Genomic DNA, 21,935 nt, shown 5'->3' with positions numbered 1-21,935 from the left:
TAATTAAAAAATATGAATGTGATAAACATTTTGAGTCACCTAAAATGACATAAGTGACAATCAAATGGGGACGGAGGGAGTAACATTATTTGATTTCCATCAAAGAAAAAAAGTTGTTCAAGGAGCAAAAATGTGGTTCAGACTTCATATTATATCTTAGTAACATTCTTTCATATTTGTGGTTTTTGGAGAACATCATCTGATAGTGTAATTAGGGCCTGTTCTCATTGACTGAACTCAGCTAAACTGTACTGAGCTGAACTGAACTGAACTGAATATTTTATAAGAGAAGGAAATTAGGAGCAGAACTGAATTGAACTGAACTGAACTGAGCTGAACTGAACTGCACTGAACTGAATTGAACTGAGCTGAGCTGAACTGAACTAAATTTCAACGTAAGAGAACAGGCCCGTAATATTTTCTGTTTGCTTAAGGTTTCCAATTGACCAATTTGCTAAAAAAAAAGACCTCATGTGACAAATTGGTAAAATAAAAAATTGCTCATGGAGCATTAAAGTAAATAAAAATAACTCTGGTGTCAATTAGGCCAATAAACTGACTTGACATAAGTAAACATGTGTAAATGTGTAATCACACTTATGTACTGAAATTATCTTTTTATTTTTAGTTTTTATTTCACCTTTTTTACTTTAACTCTCAACTCACCTTGTTCATCTTCCAAAATAATACTCCTAAAAAAAACTCTTTTCTTTAATGGCCTTGTCTTTTTCCCTCAATCTAATAGGGCTACACTTCAGCTTAATTTCAGTTCAGTTCAGCTCCAATCAGTCAAGTTCAGTTCAACTTCTAATTTTCTTCTTTCATGAAATATTCATTTTTAGCTCTATTCAGTTCAGTTCCAATCTGTTCAATTCAGTAAATTAGAACATACCCTAACTCCTTTGCCTTTGCCTAAGCTAGTTCAGGTGGCTAGTGAACCTAAACCCTCTTCGTGTCAGTAAAGATGACTTAGCCAGTGCTGTCTCTCGCCTCAATTCCCAACCCTACCCACCCTTCGTTCGTTAGTGAAGCATTAGTGTTCAGTTTCACGGTCACAGAAGAAATTGAATAAGCATTTAAAATAGATTAAAATTTTCAATTGTTAGAATTTATACTTATTGATAATTAAAAATATTACTCCATCCGTCCCTAAATTACATTCTTGTTTTTCTCTATTATGTGAAGAATAAATGCTAGAAATAGGAATGTAATTTAGGGACGGAGGGAATATTGATAAAAAATTAGTATTGACATATGTGTTCAGAAGAGATTAAACAAGTACTCCCTCCGTTTTTAAATACTTGCTCCATTTCTCCATGCGCGGAGTTTTAGGAGAAATTGAAGAAAATAATAATATATGGAGGTAGTGGGGTAAGCGGAAGAAGAAAAAAAATTGTAAAAAGTAAAAATAGTGGAGAGGATTGGAGGAGAGAAAATATGTAGTGGGTCCACTAAGTGAGAGAAATTAGTTAAATATTATAAAAAACTTTTCAAATAAGGAAATAGAGCAAGTATTTAAAAACGGCTGAAAAAGAAAAGTGCAGCAAATATTTATAAACCAAGGGAGTATTTAAAAACAGAGTGTACACTATAGAAGGTGTAAAAAAAAAAAAAGGGTACACTATCGAATCTTTTTTTTATTTTTATTTTTTTTAATAAATCAGTAGTACGCCTACTCCATCTCTCTCTATTCTGTGTCCAACGGATAAGCATAACCACCATTTCTCATCCCCTCAAAAAAGCTTACTCTTCCTTCAACAATGGCGACTTCAACTTCATCCTCCCTTTCTCTCTCCTTCTTCTCTTCCTCCCTTTTCTCCACTAAATCCCACCACTTTTCTTCCAAACCAATTCTCAAACTCCCCTCCTTTTCCCCTTCCCAAACCCCACTTTCTCTCTCCATCAAATCCGAGCTCACCCCTCTTCCAATCCTCAATTTCTCCGGCGAAAAAGTCGGCGAAACGTTTCTCAACCTCAAAACCGCCCCATCCGAAACGGCCCGTGCCGTCGTTCACCGTGGTCTCATCACCCAACTCCAGAACAAACGCCGTGGGACCGCCTCTACTCTCACACGTGCGGAAGTTCGTGGTGGTGGTCGGAAACCCTACCCACAAAAGAAAACGGGTCGGGCCCGACGTGGGTCACAGAGGTCTCCTCTCAGGCCCGGTGGTGGGGTTATTTTTGGGCCCAAGCCCAGAGATTGGTCCATTAAGATGAACAAGAAGGAGAAGAGACTTGCTCTTTCGACCGCCATTGCTAGTGCTGCTGAGAACTCGATTGTTGTGGAAGAATTTGCGGAGAATTTTGGGAAGCCTAAAACTAAGGATTTTATTGCGGCAATGCAGAGGTGGGGGCTTGACCCAGCTGAGAAATCGATGTTTTTTTTTACGGAATTGGAAGAAAATGTGGAGAAATCTGGGAGGAATATTAGGACTTTGAAGTTGTTGACTCCAAGAAGTTTGAATTTGTTTGATGTTTTGAATGCTGAGAAGCTGGTTTTTACTCAAGGGGCTGTGGATTATTTGAATCAAATGTATGGGGTTGATTCTGTGGATGATGAAGACGAAGACGACGAGGATGAGGAAGAGGAAGGAGAAGATGTTGGTGATGGTGAGGAAGGTAATGATAATTTATAATCTAGTGCTTTGTTTTTTCTTTCTTTTTTTAGTTTTGATGCAACATGATTTGTGGATAAAGTGGCAATTGGTAGTATGAATTACCCTATAATTTAATTACATTGATGTTATAATGTGGCAATTCATGTTGAATTGGTATGGTAGAATGGCTTATGTTTGAAATTAAAGAGAAATTGGTGAAATATGTATGACTCAATTTTGAAAATAAAGGGTGATTAGTAGTATATCTTGCAGTTGCATTATCCATTGGTTGTTTTGTATGTTAGATTATGGTATGAGCTTGCTGGGTAATGTATTCGGAAACTTGATGTGTATTAGTGTAATGGAATTATCGAATTACTTACAGTAGAAGGATCAGTAGGAAGATCATGGAGAGAAGGAAGACATAGGAGGTATAATTTTGATATGATCGCGCTGATCATGTTGGAATGGTACGTGTGTTATTCTTGTATGGAGGAGTTTTTGCGAAACTGTGGGTGTGTTTAATGAGACGATGATTAGTATTCAAAGATTGTATCATGCATTTGATGGTGTGAGCTTGGTATTTCAAAGTCGATTTTTAAAAGAAGAGGAAGGGTTTGGTTTTTGGAGAGAGATAGAGAGGGGGGGGGGGGATTCACTCCACGTGCTCACGCGAATTGGAGCAGTATCTTGATACGGTGGTGTGTTAGTTGGAATAAATGTTGCTGAGTGTAAGTACAAGAATGATTAGTGCTCTTATACGCCCTAGTGAGCCTTGGCTTCTCATGGCTATTAGTAGTTAGCAACATTTTTACATTAGTCAGCTAAACCTTAGTTTCCCTATCTGAATTTGAAGTACTTAATTACTTGTCTAAGGGCCATTGCCTGATGGATCATGGTTTAATTTATTAATAAGTTGATGGCTTCCCTGATGTAGGCTTCTGACAAGATCATCTTCTGTATGCAAATATTAAGCGCATTTCTGTCAGTGAGGTGCATGAAAATTGTAACAGTGGAAATTAGATGGATCATGGTTTTATTTATTAATAAGCTCCCTTGATGGCTTCCCTGATGTAGGCCTCTGACAAGATCATCTTCTGTATGCACATATTAAGCGCATTTCTGTCAGTGAGATGCATGAAAATTACAACAGAGGATTTTAGTTCAATATTGGAATTTTTTTATTCTTCTGTACAAGTTTCAGAGAGCCTCTCTATTCTTTTTAGTATTGGTGCAACTTCAGGAAATAGGATCAAGATACTATGATCTTGCCTACATTGTTAGATTCCATCAGCCCCAAGAAGCCTAAGATTATAAGTGAGGGCATTACAGATTGAACCAGTGGGATGATGGTTGTCTTGCGAGTTCTATGTCATTTGAGCTATATACTTTTTGAGGGAAAATCTTCATGAACAGGCATTTGAGCTATATCATTGCGAGTTCATTCTTAAGAGATGGAACAGGCATCTTATGTTGTTTTTTCTGTCTATTGCCTTTGATGTTCACTGATATTTAATATCCCAGTGCTTAAGATTCACTTAAATTACTGGTCTCCCCTGTGGAGGACACTTTACTTTAATATTTTAGTGTCTGTCTTTTTGAGACCAAGTAAGGAGTAATTTTCTTACCTTGTTTTATTTTGGTGTTGTAGCAGATGGCACTCCTGAAGCTACCGAGTAAACAGGCAAACTGAGATTTTATAGCTAAGAGGAATGTTAATCGTAGGGAGATCAGCAGACCCTGACTTAATACATGCTGCAAGTGCAAAGATTTTGGTACATGTATTGTATTTGATGAGTTTTTAAATGAAATATTTATTCATTGTATTCGATGTTTATTCTGTAATGGAGATGTATGTTTTGCTTGTTCATATCCACATGTAGTAACTAGTAAGAGTTCCATTTGTTGTATACAATGTTCCTCTATATAAAATGCAGGGAAAATTTAGTTTTGCTTGTCCATGAGACCATGATTGATGAATAGCAAGACCTTCATTCAACATCAGGTTCAATCTTATCGAGTCTGTACCCAGTCTCTGATTAGCGATGGAATCAGAATATAGAAGATTAGCCATTGTAGGAAAGTAAAGTCGAATATCAGGATTCGGCATCAGTGTGGCTGAACCATCTATCATCCCTGATTTTGAGATTTTGAGGAGATTATATGAGGGGTGCTGATCAAAAGTCTTGGCGCTTCTAATAGAGTGACATTAGACGATTATTCTTTCAGCATATCAACACTGATTCTTCCTTAGTTTTAGCCATGGCCTATGATCACATCGACCATACTTCTTAGCTCAGGTAGTTAGCTAGGTGGTAGAGGATGATTAACTTCAAGTCTTCAATGCTTACATAAATGACACTGTAAGAGGCCGCTGCTAACAGGCACCAGTCTAGTGTGTAAATATTATATTGGTCGGTAAAAGGTTAGCTATTATACTGGTTAAGAACAATTGCTGGAGGTCAGTTAGCTCTAATAATAGATATTGAATTTTCAATATTGGAAATTAGTTTGTTAATTGTAAAATTGAAAGTATTGTTAAATCAGGATTGAATAACATCATTAAGACGGTTTGGCCGAGTGGTCTAAGGCGCCAGATTTAGGCTCTGGTCCGAAAGGGCGTGAGTTCACATCCCACAGCCGTCATATTTTTTTATTTTATTTTATTTTTATTATCTAAAGTTAATTAAGATAATTTAAAATGAACAAAGATTAACACAGCATGGGCATTTGGTCTAGTGGTATGATTCTCGCTTTGGGTGCGAGAGGTCCCGAGTTCGATTCTCGGAATGCCCCTCTAATGTTTTTGTTTGAGTGCGATTATATAAGGGGACCTCAATAATTTGATCGTTCGCTGGATACCAACTGAGATATAATTTTATGACATCCACACAAAATACAGAGTAGTCTATACATCTTAATTCGTGATTGTGTTTCTTCACTTAATTTGAGAAGCAATTTTTCCTCTTTCCCTGTACTCTTGTACCCAAAAATCGTCCTGAAGTAGACTCAAGATCGTATTGTACAGGCATGCATTTTGAAAATTAACAATATACAGTAGTTGTGTAACATGATCGGGCATTTGGTCTAGTGGTATGATTCTCGCTTAGGGTGCGAGAGGTCCCGAGTTCAATTCTCGGAATGCCCCTATATATTTTTGTAACCCCCACAAATGCCGCTTGCTCTCAGCTCCCTAGGAAATCACTCTTTTATCTAATTTTATATACATCATTTTATTTTTGGAAGGTTCATTGAGGTATTAAGCCAATTCTTATATGATCCAATACATTATTCTATTCACATCGTTTGGGACAAGGATATATATATATAAACTCTTTGGACAAGGAGTCGAGGAAATATATTTCACTCTTTGGACAGTATCATAAACGAGAATCAACTTAAATACGTCGCAGGTACAACCGTACAATGGCTCTCTTATTCGTTCCTATATCCGTGACCATCTATACAGGTAAGTATCTCAAATTGGATTAACATCGTACAACTGATGCATAATGCATGTCTTTCTTTGCAGTAAGCAAAAAGAAATAAAGTGATACCTTTCTCAGCCTTTTGGCTAAGATCAAGTGAAATATAGTGTAACGAAGGGGAGGAGAAACATCAAACACAACTAGGAACGATATGAATTATCAGTTTATCACTGATCAGTATTTCTTCAATTCCTTTTTTTTTTTTTTAAAAAATAAATTATTTTCATTTAGTATATTCCTGAAATAGAAAGCAACTCAACGGCAACTTAATAGTATATTCCTGAAATAGAAAGCAACTCAACGGCAACTTTATAGTATATTCCTGAAATAGAAAGCAACTCAACGGCAACTTAACCATCCTACGTCTAGAATGAACATACAGCTGCAGGTAGCATCTCTAACAAATACTACCTCCCGTTCTTATTACTCGCAACAAATGAACATTTTATGTCTCACAAATAATACCCCTTTGTTGCGAGTAATATGAACCAGAGGTAGTAAGAAGCTTTCACAAACAACTTTTACATGATGTGCACTTATTTCATCTAGAGAAGATCTACTGTTCTAGTGTTAATACAGATCATAATATTGCATATATAAAGCCAATTTATTTAATTACGTAGTATGAAGTATCATTTAGTCAAAAGAGAGCGAGGGAAGCAACATTTATTTTAGCTAACATTAAGTTGCTACCCACCGGATATCAGAGATGGGCATGGTCAAGATACCGAACCAGCTAACCAGATCAAGCTGCCCCATATACAGGAAGCTCTGTCCCTGTTACCACGCAAAGGAAAAAACGAAAAAGAAAATGCACACTCCCTACGCAGGCATTATCCTGTTCAGGTTCAAAGGGACTTTCTCAGCCTGTCTCGCCAGCATCTTCTGTCAAAACAGATGAGATGCTGTAGCAAAGACAAACACCCCTGGTGCCTTTCTTGTGTCAATAAATGTAAAATATGAACGAAAAAAAAGCTATAAGTCGAAAGATCACAACAAAGGGAAAGGAGTTTCATTGAGCCATAGTTTCAAACAAGCTTATGGATGAACTAGTCTATTCTTTATTTATACATCAACCTTGAACTTACCACCTCAGGGCAAAAAAAAAGTCCATGCTTATATTAATCTGCATCCACTGAGGCTTCAAGGAGGGCTAAGCTCAGCTACGCCACTGCCTCGACTTCAAGTGTAGATTTCTACCTGCAACGGTCAAGAGATCAAGAAGTTTAGAAGGATATAATCAATTATTTTGCTAAGAGGTAACCAGCTATATGGAGTGTAATATGCTATTTTACCTCTTCAAAGAATCTACATAACTCTGAGGCAAGTAGATCTCTCCCCCGGCTTCACCATGTTGTTCTCCGCTGATAGTTTTCTTAGCAGCCAGAAACTGAGCACTCATAGCTTCCATCCCTTCTCGTACAGCTTCCTCAGCATCACCATAACCATGCTCCTCAGCATACTTGCGGACATCCTCAGTTATCTTCATAGAGCAGAATTTAGGCCCACACATAGAGCAAAAATGTGCAACCTTGGCACCCTCTGATGGCAAGGTTTCATCATGGAAGGACATGGCAGTCATAGGGTCTAGTGAAAGGGAAAATTGATCCATCCATCGGAACTCAAATCTAGCTTTGCTCAATGCATCATCCCATGCTTGAGCTTGTGGGTGGCATTTAGCCAGATCAGCAGCATGAGCAGCAATTTTGTATGCTATTACCCCAGCTTTCACATCATCCCTATTTGGCAATCCGAGATGTTCTTTTGGTGTCACATAGCATAAAAGTGCAGTACCAAGGGCTCCAATATTGGCAGCACCAATGGCCGAGGTTATGTGATCGTAACCAGGAGCAATATCAGTTGTTAGTGGACCAAGAGTGTAGAATGGAGCTTCATTACACCATTCCAGCTGTTTTTGCATGTTTTCAGGTATCTTGTGCATTGGAATGTGTCCAGGCCCCTCATTCATCACCTAAAGTCACAATAGCACATTATTACTTAACATGTAAAGTGACGATTAAAATTGATGATTACAGTGAAAAATAAGCCATAGTAACAAGGAAATTAAACTTGAGCATATTATTTATGTAAACCTAGCACAATTCATAAGGTTGTATGTACCTGCACATCTTTTTCCCAGGCTCGTCGCGTAAGTTCTCCTTGGGTCAAGAGCTCTGCAAACTGGGCAGAGTCATTGGCATCGTATATCGACCCAGGCCTGAGGCCATCCCCAATTGATAATGCTATATCATATTGGTTGCAAATATCGAGAATATCATCCCAGTGTTCATAAGCAAAGTTCTCTTTGTGGTAGGCTAAACACCACTTTGCATGAATGGATCCTCCCCGGGATACAATCCCAGTCATGCGTTTGGCTGTTAGAGGAATATACCTTAGCAGAACACCTGCATGGATGGTGAAGTAATCAACACCTTGCTCTGCTTGTTCGATCAAGGTTTCCCTGAAAACCTCCCAGGTGAGATTCTCAGCAATGCCATTCACCTTCTCAAGTGCTTGGTAGATAGGGACCGTACCAACTGGTACAGCAGAGTTCCGTAGTATCCACTCACGTGTCTCGTGAATATGGCGACCTGTTGACAGATCCATAATTGTGTCTGCACCCCACATTGTTGCCCACTGAAGCTTATGGACTTCCTCTTCAATTGAGCTAACAACAGCAGAATTTCCAATGTTTGCATTAACTTTGACCAAAAAATTTCTTCCAACTATCATAGGCTCCAACTCTAAGTGCTTCTTGTTGGAAGGAATAATTGCACGTCCACGAGCAACCTCTGACCTCACAAATTCAGGATCAAGGTTCTCACGAGCAGCACAGAACAACATCTCTTCAGTTATCATTCCTTGCTTAGCATAGAACATCTGAGTGTATCGAGGCAGACCTAACTTCTCCCTCCTGTCAATCCAATCCTTGCGCAACTTAGGGAGTCCTGTATTATAATAGCATAAATAACCAAGTAAGTTACATGCAAGTTAAAACTCAATCTTAACTCAATCAATGCTGCTGAATACAAAGCTCATAGAACAAGAATTGTCTCAATTCCTTCCCTCAGATAAGCTTATGTGTGAGATAGGATCTAATAGCTCTACAACTACTCAAGCAGAGAATTGTCAAGGATATTGCAAATGAAGGAAAAGGAAAAGAACCGAGGTAATAGGAGAATAAGCAATTAAGCAAACAATGACTGCATTGTACTAATTTAGAATTTTGTATGCAGTGATAGGAGGTGGAAGGGATCCATACCAATCCTAGGACTAATATCCTGAGGACCACTGGTGTCGTAGGTGTCAAAATGGGGATCGTCCCCAGAAAGATGGATGCGCCGAAAGGGAACCTTGAGCACATGACCTGATTCCTCGTGAGTAACTTCCCTGTACATTATAAGCATAAACCATTATACAATGAAGACAGCAATAAATTTGCAACCAAACTGATAAAGCTGCTCTGACAAAAACAAACAATCAGAAGATACAGAAGGATTTTGATGATGATCATTGTATTGTTAACAATAAAATAAGTAATATTCACATGAATAAGCAATATAAAGATATTATTCAAATGAAAATGTTATAAATTTTTTAAAAAGGTTGTGCTCCTGTAAGAAACTGGAACTATAAAGTTTAGGCGTTTACCTGCATTCTTTTGTGCTCTTTGGAAAACATTGCTCAAAGGATGGGAGTGGAAGAAAGTCGGGGGCTGAAGGGTCAACTGTATGTTTAATTTGTTTGGATTTTTTTTCATTTGTGGCTGGTGGATCAAAGGTCAAAGTGGCCTGAGTACCGGAACTCAAGGAACTAAAATGAAATTCCTTGGCATTAGCAGCAGCAGCAGCATTTCCCAGCGTATCGAATCTAGGCAAGAAAGAAGTCTTGGGCAGCATGGACGGGGCAGAGTGGTTATCATTCTTGCACCAGATTGTAGTCAAAGTAGCTTGAAGTGATGCCATTCCTGAAAATTATGAGATTATGCATTTATGCATTGAAACAATGACATTAGTGAAACAGAAGAATATCTGAAATAAAAAAGTCACAATACTCTATGGCTCATTTCCACAGCTTATGCCTTATGGTAGCCGCTTTTGAGGCCAAAATTGCAAGAGGCACAAAATTCTCAAAGATTAAAGCAAAATACCACTCCTTTGCCTTTCCATATCAAAAACTAAAAGACTCCGGACAGCTTAATGTACCGAAGATCAGTTAGCTTTTTTTTTGGGTGGCAATTCTAGTCAGGCTTAAATTGCTAGCTATGCTAAGGATCAAATACATGCCAGCATACTCGAGACGAACAGTCAGATACTAATTACTAAAGCAAATCAATCAAGGGTTAGAACACCGCTAGAATTATTTTCCGGAAGTAGTTTTAATATGCAGTGTTCATGCCATTAACATATTAAGACATTTAATGTAATCATAAACCACAGTTAGTTACTTAAAAAAACACAAACCATAGCTAAAACAAGACCAGTGACAAGTTTTTCTAAACATCCCAACAAAAAAAGTGACATCTTTTTCCGGACATCCCAAAATTGAACACGGTCATTAATATATCCAAATACAAGGGTACGTCTAATGCAAATATAGTGTAGGTTGAAAGAATAGCCCAAATAACATCACTCAATAATTCAGGCTAACCCATTTTCATTTTTCAATTTTTAAACAGGGGAATTCAATCTAAAGCACCTGAATCAAGAAAGATCCAACAAAGTTCAATTTTTTTTTTTTTTTACTGTATTGTTTATAATCATTAATTATAAAACAAAACGATAACCAAGATAAATCTTCTCATAAACATCCCATTTCATTTTTAAATATACGCCAAAAAAATTAAAATTTTTATTCATTATTTAGAAAAATGAAAACCCTTTTTGTCATTAAAAAATCGGGAATTATCCTACATCATAACATCAAAATTTAATTAAACAATAATAACAAAGATTCAAGTCTCAAAATTCCAGAAACATATCAAATTCACTGTAATTGCAATTAACATAACAATAAACCATCATTTTCATAAAAAAATTTATCAACAAGTTGCATGCATGTCGTCGATTAATCATAAACACAAATAAGAAATTAATAACAGAAAAAAAAGATTGAAAATAAAGTTGAGATTAACTCACCGAAACTGAGGAGAGAGAGATGAGAAGTGGAGTGAAGAGTGTAGCTTTACAAAGAAGAAGGATGGTAGAATCTCGTGATTACGAGGATGTTTTTGTTATACAGTGTAACTGTGTAACAACAAACTCCGAAATTAATTTTATTTTTATTTTTTTAAAAAACATACTCGTAATTAATAAAGTCTACTTTTTAGATATTTATTTATAATAATTACCTCTAAAATCACAAATATGATGTGCTCCACAATTTTTGTTTGGAAATGTGATCTTCCAATTCCAAATTAGTGTGAGATGATGTTTTTTGATTTACAATTTCATATATGGCTAGATACACCTTAGAGCTATGATTACTTATTCAAGAACTACTCGATCGGTCAAGTATTTAGGGGTTACTCAATTAGGGGTTATTTGGTCAGAGACTTAGGGTCTACTTGGTCAGTCAGAAGTTACTCGATCAGTCAGGAGTTACCCGGTCAATAGTTTGGTGTCAGGTGTTACTATTTGCATGTTCTTCTTTAACGATTTACTAAGTTTTATACATTAGGAGAATATATTCTTGTGAGATCTTAATTATAACATAGGTTGTATTAACATATCTTATCTAGTATTTTACCTACTCTGTATTAGATATTGTGTAGTTTCTTACCTGTCAACTCAACCTAAGTCTAAAATAAGGGAATATTTATTACTAAATTGCTTTTAACGAAGATTGATTTCACTACCTCATAACCGTAAGCTTAAAGATAATTGAAAGATAATGATACAGAGTATAAAACATATTCTTGGGCTTCAACCATTAGTTTAACCTTTTGGTTGAGTTGGTCCTTTAACATGGGGTATTAAAAGTTAGCGTAACATCAAGGTCACGAGTTTTATTTCTGAGCTTCAACCATCACGTTAAGCTTTTAATTGAGTTAGTCCTTTAACAAATAATAATCCTTTTTACGAAACAAATAATAATCCTTACCACTACACAAATACTAATTTATAGAATTATAGATCTTTTCTTGTTCAAAAGTAATTCATAAATAATTTGTGTGGCACCATACACCACTACGATGTTGAGTTATTGGAGAAAAAGAGGACATGACATAAGTTTAAAGCCTTAAAGGTGCACTATATTATTAGTTTTGTGAAAAGTTGTCAAGCAAAATAATTTGGGTTACACTTGTCAATGGGCCTTGTAGTCGAGATATTTATATTTATGGTTGAGCAGCAATTTTTATAATTTAAAAACATATATTCATAGTGCTATCAAGACTCAAGAGTATCAAAAAAATGAATAAGTTTGCACCAAAAAAAACAAATAAATAAGTACGCTGTTACAAAAAAAAAAAAAAAAAAATGAAAATAGTGACAATAATACATTTGCTATTGGTCAACATTATTTGTTAAAAAAGTATTATTTGAAGTGATTATTTGTCAATATAAAATATTTTATGAAGTGATTATTTGGTGAATTTATTGTCTAACTTTTGTACTATGAAATGAGCAAAATATCAGCAAAAATAATTTAGAATAGATTACTACTATTGTTTTTAATGTTTTATCATTTGATCTTGAAAAGTATTGCACAAGAAAAAGAAGAGGCAATCAAAAAAGAAGAACATGAACATGGCAATATTAATGAATTTAGGTAACCCATGACAAGTGGCAATTACCTCTGGCCATCAAGTCCACTAGTTGCATCACTAAATCCAAAAACATCACAACCACATTTGACGCTGACATAGATTTTTCTAACTTCATAAAAAAATATCAGCCTCCCAATTTCATGATTAATCAAATATTTTTACATTCATCCAAATTTGATGATCCTCCTTTTGTCCTTCAATAATCTTTCTGATACAAAGTAAATTATTTGGACGTGAAGAAAAGTATCGTCCCTTAATAACAATATAGCTTTCTAGTATACATAGTAGTACAGTACTCGTATATAACTAGAAAAACATCAAGAGTATGTGAGTAATTACTCGTAAATGCATATTCTGAATTTAATTCGGGTGACTTTGTAGATCTATAAGTAGCCCAATTAATATTACAAACCAACTTTTATGACCCAAGAGGACACCCTATACATTCATTTCAATTTTGAAAAAAAATCTCATAATTGATTCGAAAGCATAGATTATAGCCAAGCCAAGCTTTGGATAATATTCGACTTTTCTAGGCTCCAAAAAGGAAAGAGGTCAGAGTGCTTCCTATGGACCATAAGAGACACTAGGAGGCCACTTGGATGGCTGGTGTTGTCTACTTTAAATTTAAACTTTACATCTAGCTGGCTAAGTATATATCACCCTTTGTTAACTCAAGGCGACCACATGGTTTTATGTGAATAAATATGACCATATATAGTTCCCAACAATGGTATATGACTCTAGGGTGCATCCCTTTCAATCACTTGTATATTCGTGGTCAGGTCCCAAAATCTTCGAAAATGGCTTAATATCATGAATTATAGCCTTCAAATAATCAAATTTGCTTTTGGAGAGCAATTTTGAGCTCGACATGTTTAAACATCGAGGTGCTCTCCATGGTACCCAAAGGGCCTCTAAAGGCCCACTTGGTGCTCAAAACTATCTTATATATGTCTTTTTTCACCTCTTGTTATCAGGTATTCAGACGTCGTGCCTTGTTCTTCACTTGTTTGCGAATGACTAGCTATTAAAAGAGCTGGATCAGGCTTTTATCTCCATGATTCAGTAAGTTTGATATCCATGGGATTGGGTTGCTAATTGTAGCCTACAAAAATACAACCAATTATGCCAGAAGAATTATTCAAAAAAAAAAAAAAAAAAAATGATCAAGTGATAGGTGGGGTTATTACTTTATGTGAACCAGTACACCAATGAAAGAGTGTAAATTCAAGCAAAGGAAAAACAAAAGATGTGAAACTGATTTATGATTGATATATGCATGGATGGGGCCGTTATATACAAATAAGCATAAGTTACAATCACTATATATTTCCTGAAATAATGATTACATGTACAGAAGAATTTAGATATTATACAAAGCTGGTATTTCTTGTGATTAAGATAGCAGCACTGTGACAGTAGATTTTACATCTTCCAATTTCATCTCTTTCATTATCTATTCTATTGTCGGTGCTTCAAATCCTCCATTTTTCACCTCTGATTGTCAACAGTGGTAAGTAGCTGTCAGGTTTAAAGACGATTAAGCTGAAATATGAAGTTCCCTGCAATCAGGGAAAGGACACGAAAAAAATGGCACATGAAGTGTCTGATTAGGAGCTATTTCTAGGAACTATTGTCATCCAATATTCTCCTAGAATGTCGGATGCCAAATAGCACGCTATATAGCTTTCATTCTGGGACTCGTTGTAGTTGGAGAAAAGCCTCTTGCTTGCCTTGAACAAAGACTGAGAGTTCGGCTGGTGCAACCACCAGTTTTAACCATTTCTGTAGCTCCTCACCTTCCACCTTCTCCGTCTCTACACAAGGAAACACATTGTTTTAACCATCATGTGCAGACATACGTGATGCTTAGCCTACATAACACTCCACTAGGTATTAATTGCCAACAATTACAAATTTGTTAGGCCCCAAGATTCAATACTGCCAATCTTTTGGCATCTTCAGACTAGATAGAAGGCAGTAAGATAACTTAACAAAGTATCATCTTAGCAGTGAATATTATCATTCAAAAGGGTTCAATTTAAGAGAAAACAAATCAATGAGCAAAAAAGCTCAGAGTTGATATAACACACGAAAAACAAAACACAAAAATCAGATGATCTAATAACCTACAACATACATAATATTTTAGGCTCTGTTGCTAAAGAGTTGATGTTCTGTTTATTCAGAAAGAGGAAAGTAGACTTTCATTCTCCTTAAGAGTCCCAATGAAAACTATGAACAACTCAAACCTCCCATACAAAACACAATGAGAAACGAGTACAAAAATGATTCTGAGAAACATTAATTGTATTGGGTCAGGATTATATATAAGAGGAAGAGAAAAAATAAATTTTTAATCCTTGTGCATTAGGCTAACATAAAAAAGAAAAGAGAGAATGTTAAGGAGCCAGCAAGAAGAATTTTGATAATACAAAGAGCAAACACTATCACCAGAAGTTTATAGATTACTCAAAACCAGAGAAATTAAATCACAGACATCAAAGAGAATACCTTCTAAATGAGCACCCAGACCTTCCAAAACGTTAGGATTAGCACGTACAACACATAATGCCACCTCAAGAGCTGACTGCAGGAGTGCTTTAACCTCTCCTTGAACAAGATCAACAAGATGTCCCTGTTTTACAATCTCAAGTTAATGCAACAGCAGTTAGACAAAATTTTACAATTTATAAGAGGTAAGTACTGCAAACCTGATCCCTTCCCCAAGGAGCAGCCCCCGATTCATCAATCCCACCAGCAGAGAGTGTTGCTAAAGATACTGGGCCAATGGTTTGGCTAAGGCCATACTCTGCTATTGCTTTGTAAGCCATATCAGTTGCTCTCCTTATGTCATCAAGTGCTCCTGTTGAAACACGTCCTGCATAAGTAAATTCCTCTGCAGCACGCCCTCCAAGAAGTGTAACAAGTCGTCCACGTAGCTCATCCACAAAAAGAAGGTATCTATCTTCATTTGTGGGAGGGGTGTAAGTAAAGCCCAATGCACCTCCAGACCTTGGCAATATACTCAATTTCTGCAAACAAAAATCTCAGAAAGTATACAACTTTATTATGATACAACCTCCTTTTGCAGTTGATGTAGATTTACAATCAATTGAGTAGCTTTCATTTTAACAGCAAGGCGCAATTGAAAACAGAGAAAGACTTCAGTATCTCAATCAGGACATCATTGAAATATAACATATCCTCAGTCTAATGAATACTTACTATCCTACTTGATATCTTAAAGCAGAGTACTTCAATACCTACTATACTCTTGATATCTTAAAGTAGGGTAGTTTACCTCAACTCGAGGTTGTCCTGAAAGAAGATTCGCAACAGCAGTCCCTACAACTGCATGACCAGCTTCATGACGAGCAACAACAGCCTTCTCATTCCCCTGTAATTTGGCGGTTTTCTTCTCTATTCCCTGCAACAAATGAAAAAAAAAAATAATAATAAATCCTCAAGCTCATTAAAATCAAGCATACACGCATATAGCTTCTCATACGACACATTAAATTGCAGAAAGCAGAATTTTAAAATGAACAAGCAAAACCTGAATATAAGGTTATAAACTATTAGGTATTGAGGCCCTGAAAGAACATATAACTAAAAAGGCATTTTCACTCATACATAGCAACATAAGATTTACTATCTATCCCCCTAAGCAAAGGAATGTACTCCCTACAACTACTGTCACATATAAATGTTCCTACTTTGCTATGTCCCATATTTCAAATTCCCTACCATTTTGCATACGATCACCCTCACTTAATTCAGTGCACCATTAAGAGGCCCTTCATTTTAATAATTACAACAAGGTTATTTATTAGTGCATTTAGTTGATGGGGAACACTTGTCAACCAAAGACTGAGTAAATTATGGTATTTTTAGACTGGGACAGGAGGTTACTGGATAATTACTGCTACTAATTTTTTAAAATCGGCCCATGAACCTGCATTCTACAGACAAGAAAAAGCAGCAATAGGAATAACTTCATCAAAGACACGATACAATGACTGAAGACATCATAGGCCATTCTACAGGATTTAATACATATCCTCAGGCACCCAAGCAAGCATACACATAAAGGAACACAAGCTCGCAGGAGTGCAGACATACTGCGATTGATCTTTCCACCGCTTGAATAAAATCTATTTTCTCCACAATAGCTTTATTCAGTCTACCAGCCAACAAGGCAGCTTCATTTACCAAATTAGCAAGGTCTGCCCTGCAATGTGTATCATAAGAATGCATCAAAAAAAGGACATAAATAGATAATAAGTGGGATTGGAGACAAGGCATGTGTATACCCTGTAAAACCTGTAGTCATACGAGCTATATCACTAAGATCAACATCATCTCCAAGAGGAAGTTCTTTCTTTGAAACATGCACTTTTAATATAGATTCCCTTCCAATCTTATCTGGCGTTTCCACCTACAGATAAAAACATACGATATAGGTAAATCTTGAAGGTCAATTATCTTCAAGCATAACAGTGTTATGACCTAAGCAAGAAGGATCAAACACGGACCATAACCACTCGATCAAATCTACCAGGCCTACGAAGAGCAGGATCTAAGACATCAGCACGGTTAGTTGCTCCAAGGACAATTACAGCAGAATTGCTATCAAATCCATCCATCTCCTGCAAGATAAACACTTGTTAGCCAAATGATGACGCATTTAGAGTTGCAAAAACTAGAAAAGGTCCGTAAAAATTTACAGTTAACAGCTGATTTAATGTCTGCTCTCGCTCATCATTGCTCACAATGCGAAATTTTCCATCCCGACTTTTTGCAACTGCATCTATCTGTAAAGAACCACAATATCAACTACTTAGTCTCACCAATTCCAAACTCTATTACTTGATTGTGCAGTCAATCTAACCTCATCGATAAATATGATTGATGGCGCTTCTTTCTTTGCTCGAGCAAAAAGATCTCGCACCCGTGATGCTCCCATGCCAACATAGAGTTCAACAAACTCACTAGCAGAACAACTAATGAATGGAACTTCTGCTTCCCCGGCAACAGCCTTTGCCAAAAGAGTCTTGCCAGTCCCTGGAAGACCAACCTTCAGGGCAAACAAACCTTATCTTACAGCAGTAACTTAGCTTAAATATCTAACCTTCAAGAATAGCACTGGCAAAGTGCTTTCTCAAGGAACACACATAAATAAAGTATAACAACAAAGCAGGTGACTTTGTTAAGTCAGACTGCAAGCCAATATTCACACAAACCGATGTTGCTTGAAAGAATATTTCCTAGTACAATATATTATCATCTTTCTAAAGCGGTCTAATATGGCAAATTTTTAAGATTAAGACTCTCTTATAACATTATACTTTGTACTTCGTATTATTTAAAACCTCAAAGCATATCTCACCAGTAAAACACCACGAGGAGGACGTGCTCCAAGCCGTACATACCTATCTGGGTTCCTTAGAAATTCCTATCCATTAAGCAGAAATAAATATATCATTTTCATATAAAACACAAACTGAAAATTTTAAACCTAAGGCCAAGACAGGTACCACAATTTCTTCTAATTCCTCCTTGGCCTCATCAACACCTGCCACATCCGCAAAAGTGATAGTTTCTCCTTGCTCGGTTACTTTTGTCCCACCAGAGCTCCCAGATTTACGATTTCTAAGCTGCCCCGGTGCATTCTGTACATATCAGAACCAGTAAATAAGCAGAAAAGGTGTGTTCCTAAATCCTAATAGAAAGAGCTTGTTGCAATGAAGGGGAAGAGGGAGGATAATTCCACACCTGTGAAAAGTTAACTGGGAATCGCTGGAGGAGTCCAGCTAGCACAGCAACATAGAACAAGGTTATCTGCAAAAAATAAATAAATAAAATAAATCAGAAGCATGCAAATGCAATTGTCTAACTTCAGACAACCCAACATACACATGTACTGGAACTAGAAAGTAGGGAAGGAGAAGACCGTTTATGTTATATGGAAAAGAAACGAAAACAAACTAGAAATGGGGAAACAAGAGAACACAATCTTCAACCAATCAAGGAACTGGGATATACAAGAAGTAAAACTAAGCTATAATAAATAAATGAGGAAATGTATTAGAAAAACTTCATATATATATATATATATATATATATATATATATATATATATAGAAAATGAACTCATGAACTTGCTAGCCAACTTAAATCCCAATTTCCCAAGATTTTTAACAAGCATCAAAACAACCATGACTCCATGAGAATGCGTACAGCAAAGAAACTCATCAATATAACTGAAAATAGGTCACGCTGACAGAAACGGTAGGGGAAAAAAAAGCCATACTACCACCGAAAGAAAGAACAGGTAACTTTTGAGCATCCTGACTCCATATGATTGAGCCTAAGACAATGGATGGTCAACAATCTACATAACCCTCCATAAAATAAATGTAAAATATTCTTGCAGTTTTCTATATACCTATCTAGTAATACCTAGCAAGAATGTGACTTCTAATACAATTTCTTGATTGATTACATGGAAAGAAAATCAAGGATTACCAGCTAAGTCAAACTTATAAAATTTTAAACCAAGCCGAGAAAATATATAAAATCAAGTATTACATCTTTCAGCAGAAAATTTATTCTATAGAAAAACATCTATACCAGTTTCAAAGGTCATATACTTCTTAACCCAATTGATGATCTCTCTTTCACACTTGAAGGTCGGTAATTTAGTACATTATTTCCGTTGCCATTTACATAAACATTAACCCAGCTTGTTTCCTTATCCTTCCATTTCTCTAAGAAGAATAAATCCTATTAGGTGCACTCGAGAGCATATACCCCAAGTGACATGACAAGAAATTTAGAGAGGGGGGGAAGAAGAGTATCTTCCTTGGGTTGTTGCCATATCATTTGCAAGCACCACTATGAGGTCCAAATTTTATTTCCTTACATAAATTAGCATGAAACACAACATAAAAATTGCAACTTGGAATGGACTTGCACATTGGGCAAGGGTAATACAGAGTAATCAGTTACACCAAATTAAGTGTTGAATCAAACATGTTTCATATCACAAACTTTACAATGAATAACAGATAGTTCAAGATGCCAACAGACTGCTTATATACATAGTTTTTGTTCTCAATTTCTAACGCAAAATGTATACTACTCAAAATTAGTTTGCACATTTATCATTAAGCATATGAATCAAACCCAATTCATCAACTTACCAATGCTGAATTCAAAAACCCGCCTGATCGCTTATCCGGTGAGCCAAATTCAACATGATTCTCAAGCATTTTCTCATAAGGGGTCTTTATATCAACAGGCCTAGTTGTAGTATATACAATCCTCTTCGTCGGCGCCACGCTCCTTAACAACGACTCCGAATCCTGCAAATTACTCCCACTGCCCCTCATTTCACCCTCCATAACACCACTTCCACCTTCATTCTTCAACTTAAACATTATATGAACTCCATCAACCTCAACCTTCTGAACCTGATTTCCATTAATCTTACTCAAGAACTCACTATAAGGTACACTTACAAATGTCGTCGGAGGCCTCGGTTCGGAACCCGGTAACGGAATCCCAGGCCTAAGAAGCCTCATAACAAACATCACAATCCCTAATTGCAAAAGCAAAACCCCAATTTCTTGAGCTTGAATCAATGGCTGCCACCGCCATTTTCCCCCAGAACCTTTAAACCAACTCTTACCCTCTTTCTCTCTCCTCGACGAAGAAGAAGAAGACGACGACGACGGTTGGGACGACGAGCTCGAATTCGACGCCCCTTTGCTCCCCTGTTTCCCGTCGTTTTTCTCCGACGAAGAAGAAGATGAATTGGGTGAAGTTGAATCAGTATCTTGCTCGCAAGAACTATTAGCTCGAATTCTGGTACTACCCTTCCACAAATTAGATGAATTGCAGAAATCCCTAGAAATTGAAACCCTAAATTGTCGATAAGAATTGTTGAATAATCGAGAATGTGTCGACGAATTCCGGATAAAATTGGTTAAAGAAACCCTAGAAGAAGATGGACAACAAAAGTAGCTTAATCCATGGCAATAATAACTGGGTTTATAGCAATGATTTGAGGTATGAATTAAAGGTCTATCTACAATTGCTGACATTTCTGAATAAATTATAGAACCCTAAAAATTTGGGAATTTGATGAAATCTTCAATTGTTTGAGGAATCATATGAAAACTTGGAGCTTTTAATTTTTTTTAATTCCAGAAAGATTACTTTCTTCTTCAATGGATGTTGCAAAGGTTGAAACTTTGGACTTTCGGAGAGACTTAAATTCTTCCAATAATGACCGTCCGATCCGATTTTTTTTGGGTTGGAGAGGATGTTTGGACCGTCAATTTCCTTTGTTGTTTAATCCACTTATCTAAGACAAAACACCTTAGTCCTTAGGTGAAGTAACGATCTAAAGATTACACTAGATCGAAACGGCTAAGCTTAAGACTTGAGACATGATAATAAAAAAGTTATGTTATGGACGGTAAGATAGATATGACAAATATAGAAAAATGATTCAAATTAGGGTTGTAATCGTGATATAAAGGGTAACCATTTGTGAAATATGCTACGACACAACATGATTTATGGCTACCAAACCTTGTTATGGACTTGATATGAAATATATGACTAATATGAATTGTCATTTTTAAACTACAATGCAACAATAATTAATGCGGATATCAAATGAATAAGCTACAAAACTTAGGGATAACATCTTAAGAATAAAGTAAGAAATCAATTAATCACAATTAAAATTTACTTCGTCATCCAAGACATTTAAATTTTTATTTTAAATTGTCAATCTTAATACTCTTTGTCACTTTATAGGAGGTAAATACTCCATAGGTAATATGGATATCCTTTAATTATCTATTCTATCTTCATTTTACGCACATATTCATTCAAATGCAATCTATGCACATCTCATTGATTGAATTTGTAGTAGTAGAACAAAACAATTGAATTTGTATAATTGTATTAGTGTGAAAAGGTTGATAATGCGGGGCCCATTTTTACATTTGATGGTTTCATGAAGGTTAACTGAAATTGCCAGCGTGTACCTTTAAATTA

The 21,935-nt window shown here is 36.3% G+C and overlaps 3 protein-coding genes and 2 non-coding genes across 10 annotated transcripts; 3 read left to right on the top strand and 2 right to left on the bottom strand.

Annotated features, from left to right (window-relative positions):
• Positions 1-1,616: 1,616 nt before the first annotated feature.
• Positions 1,617-4,558, top strand: LOC110683423 (50S ribosomal protein L4, chloroplastic). 2 transcript variants are annotated; one of them, XM_021859797.1, is made up of 2 exons: positions 1,617-2,619; positions 4,252-4,558. In XM_021859797.1, exons 1-2 carry the CDS (start codon positions 1,761-1,763, stop codon positions 4,275-4,277), a joined length of 885 nt encoding a protein of 294 aa, XP_021715489.1. In that variant the 5' UTR covers positions 1,617-1,760; the 3' UTR covers positions 4,278-4,558. The 2 variants fall into 2 exon arrangements, with proteins under 2 accessions (XP_021715489.1, XP_021715488.1); XM_021859796.1 differs by having other exon boundaries at positions 1,619-2,619; positions 4,249-4,558.
• A 763-nt stretch (positions 4,559-5,321) lies between these two features.
• Positions 5,322-5,393, top strand: TRNAP-UGG. Its single transcript has one exon. It is a non-coding gene; the product is annotated as a tRNA-Pro (tRNA).
• A 280-nt stretch (positions 5,394-5,673) lies between these two features.
• On the top strand, positions 5,674-5,745 carry TRNAP-AGG. The gene has a single exon. It is a non-coding gene; the product is annotated as a tRNA-Pro (tRNA).
• Positions 5,746-6,341: 596 nt separating this feature from the next.
• Positions 6,342-11,541, bottom strand: LOC110683422 (phosphomethylpyrimidine synthase, chloroplastic-like). Of its 5 annotated transcripts, none has more exons than XR_002503611.1 (7): positions 11,224-11,401; positions 9,737-10,052; positions 9,348-9,475; positions 8,207-9,033; positions 7,381-8,057; positions 7,174-7,285; positions 6,342-7,011 (listed from the first exon to the last, which is right to left on the bottom strand). XR_002503611.1 is itself a non-coding variant. In XM_021859793.1 (7 exons), exons 3-7 carry the CDS (start codon positions 10,048-10,050, stop codon positions 7,282-7,284), a joined length of 1,950 nt encoding a protein of 649 aa, XP_021715485.1. In that variant the 5' UTR covers positions 10,051-10,052; positions 11,224-11,331; positions 11,436-11,541; the 3' UTR covers positions 7,075-7,281. The 5 variants fall into 5 exon arrangements, 4 of the variants coding, with proteins under 4 accessions (XP_021715485.1, XP_021715486.1, XP_021715484.1 ...); XM_021859793.1 differs by lacking the exon at positions 6,342-7,011 and adding an exon at positions 11,436-11,541 and having other exon boundaries at positions 7,075-7,285; positions 11,224-11,331; XM_021859794.1 differs by lacking the exon at positions 6,342-7,011 and having other exon boundaries at positions 7,075-7,285; positions 9,737-10,058; positions 11,224-11,402.
• A 2,553-nt stretch (positions 11,542-14,094) lies between these two features.
• LOC110683421 (ATP-dependent zinc metalloprotease FTSH 7, chloroplastic-like) lies at positions 14,095-21,204 on the bottom strand. Its single transcript, XM_021859791.1, has 13 exons — positions 20,066-21,204; positions 18,636-18,701; positions 18,398-18,532; positions 18,250-18,315; positions 17,752-17,937; positions 17,588-17,674; positions 17,396-17,509; positions 17,174-17,298; positions 16,983-17,091; positions 16,162-16,287; positions 15,572-15,892; positions 15,372-15,495; positions 14,095-14,674 (listed from the first exon to the last, which is right to left on the bottom strand). The coding sequence occupies exons 1-13, from the start codon at positions 20,966-20,968 to the stop codon at positions 14,547-14,549; spliced, it is 2,490 nt and encodes an 829-aa protein (XP_021715483.1). The 5' UTR covers positions 20,969-21,204; the 3' UTR covers positions 14,095-14,546.
• Between the last annotated feature and the right edge of the window lie 731 nt (positions 21,205-21,935).

The sequence above is a fragment of the Chenopodium quinoa genome, unplaced genomic scaffold (assembly GCF_001683475.1).
Source record: "Chenopodium quinoa cultivar QQ74 unplaced genomic scaffold, ASM168347v1, whole genome shotgun sequence".
Classification (NCBI taxonomy): domain Eukaryota; kingdom Viridiplantae; phylum Streptophyta; class Magnoliopsida; order Caryophyllales; family Amaranthaceae; genus Chenopodium; species Chenopodium quinoa.
Note: the sequence above shows the minus strand (reverse complement) of the source record. Positions and strands in the feature narration are given on the sequence as shown.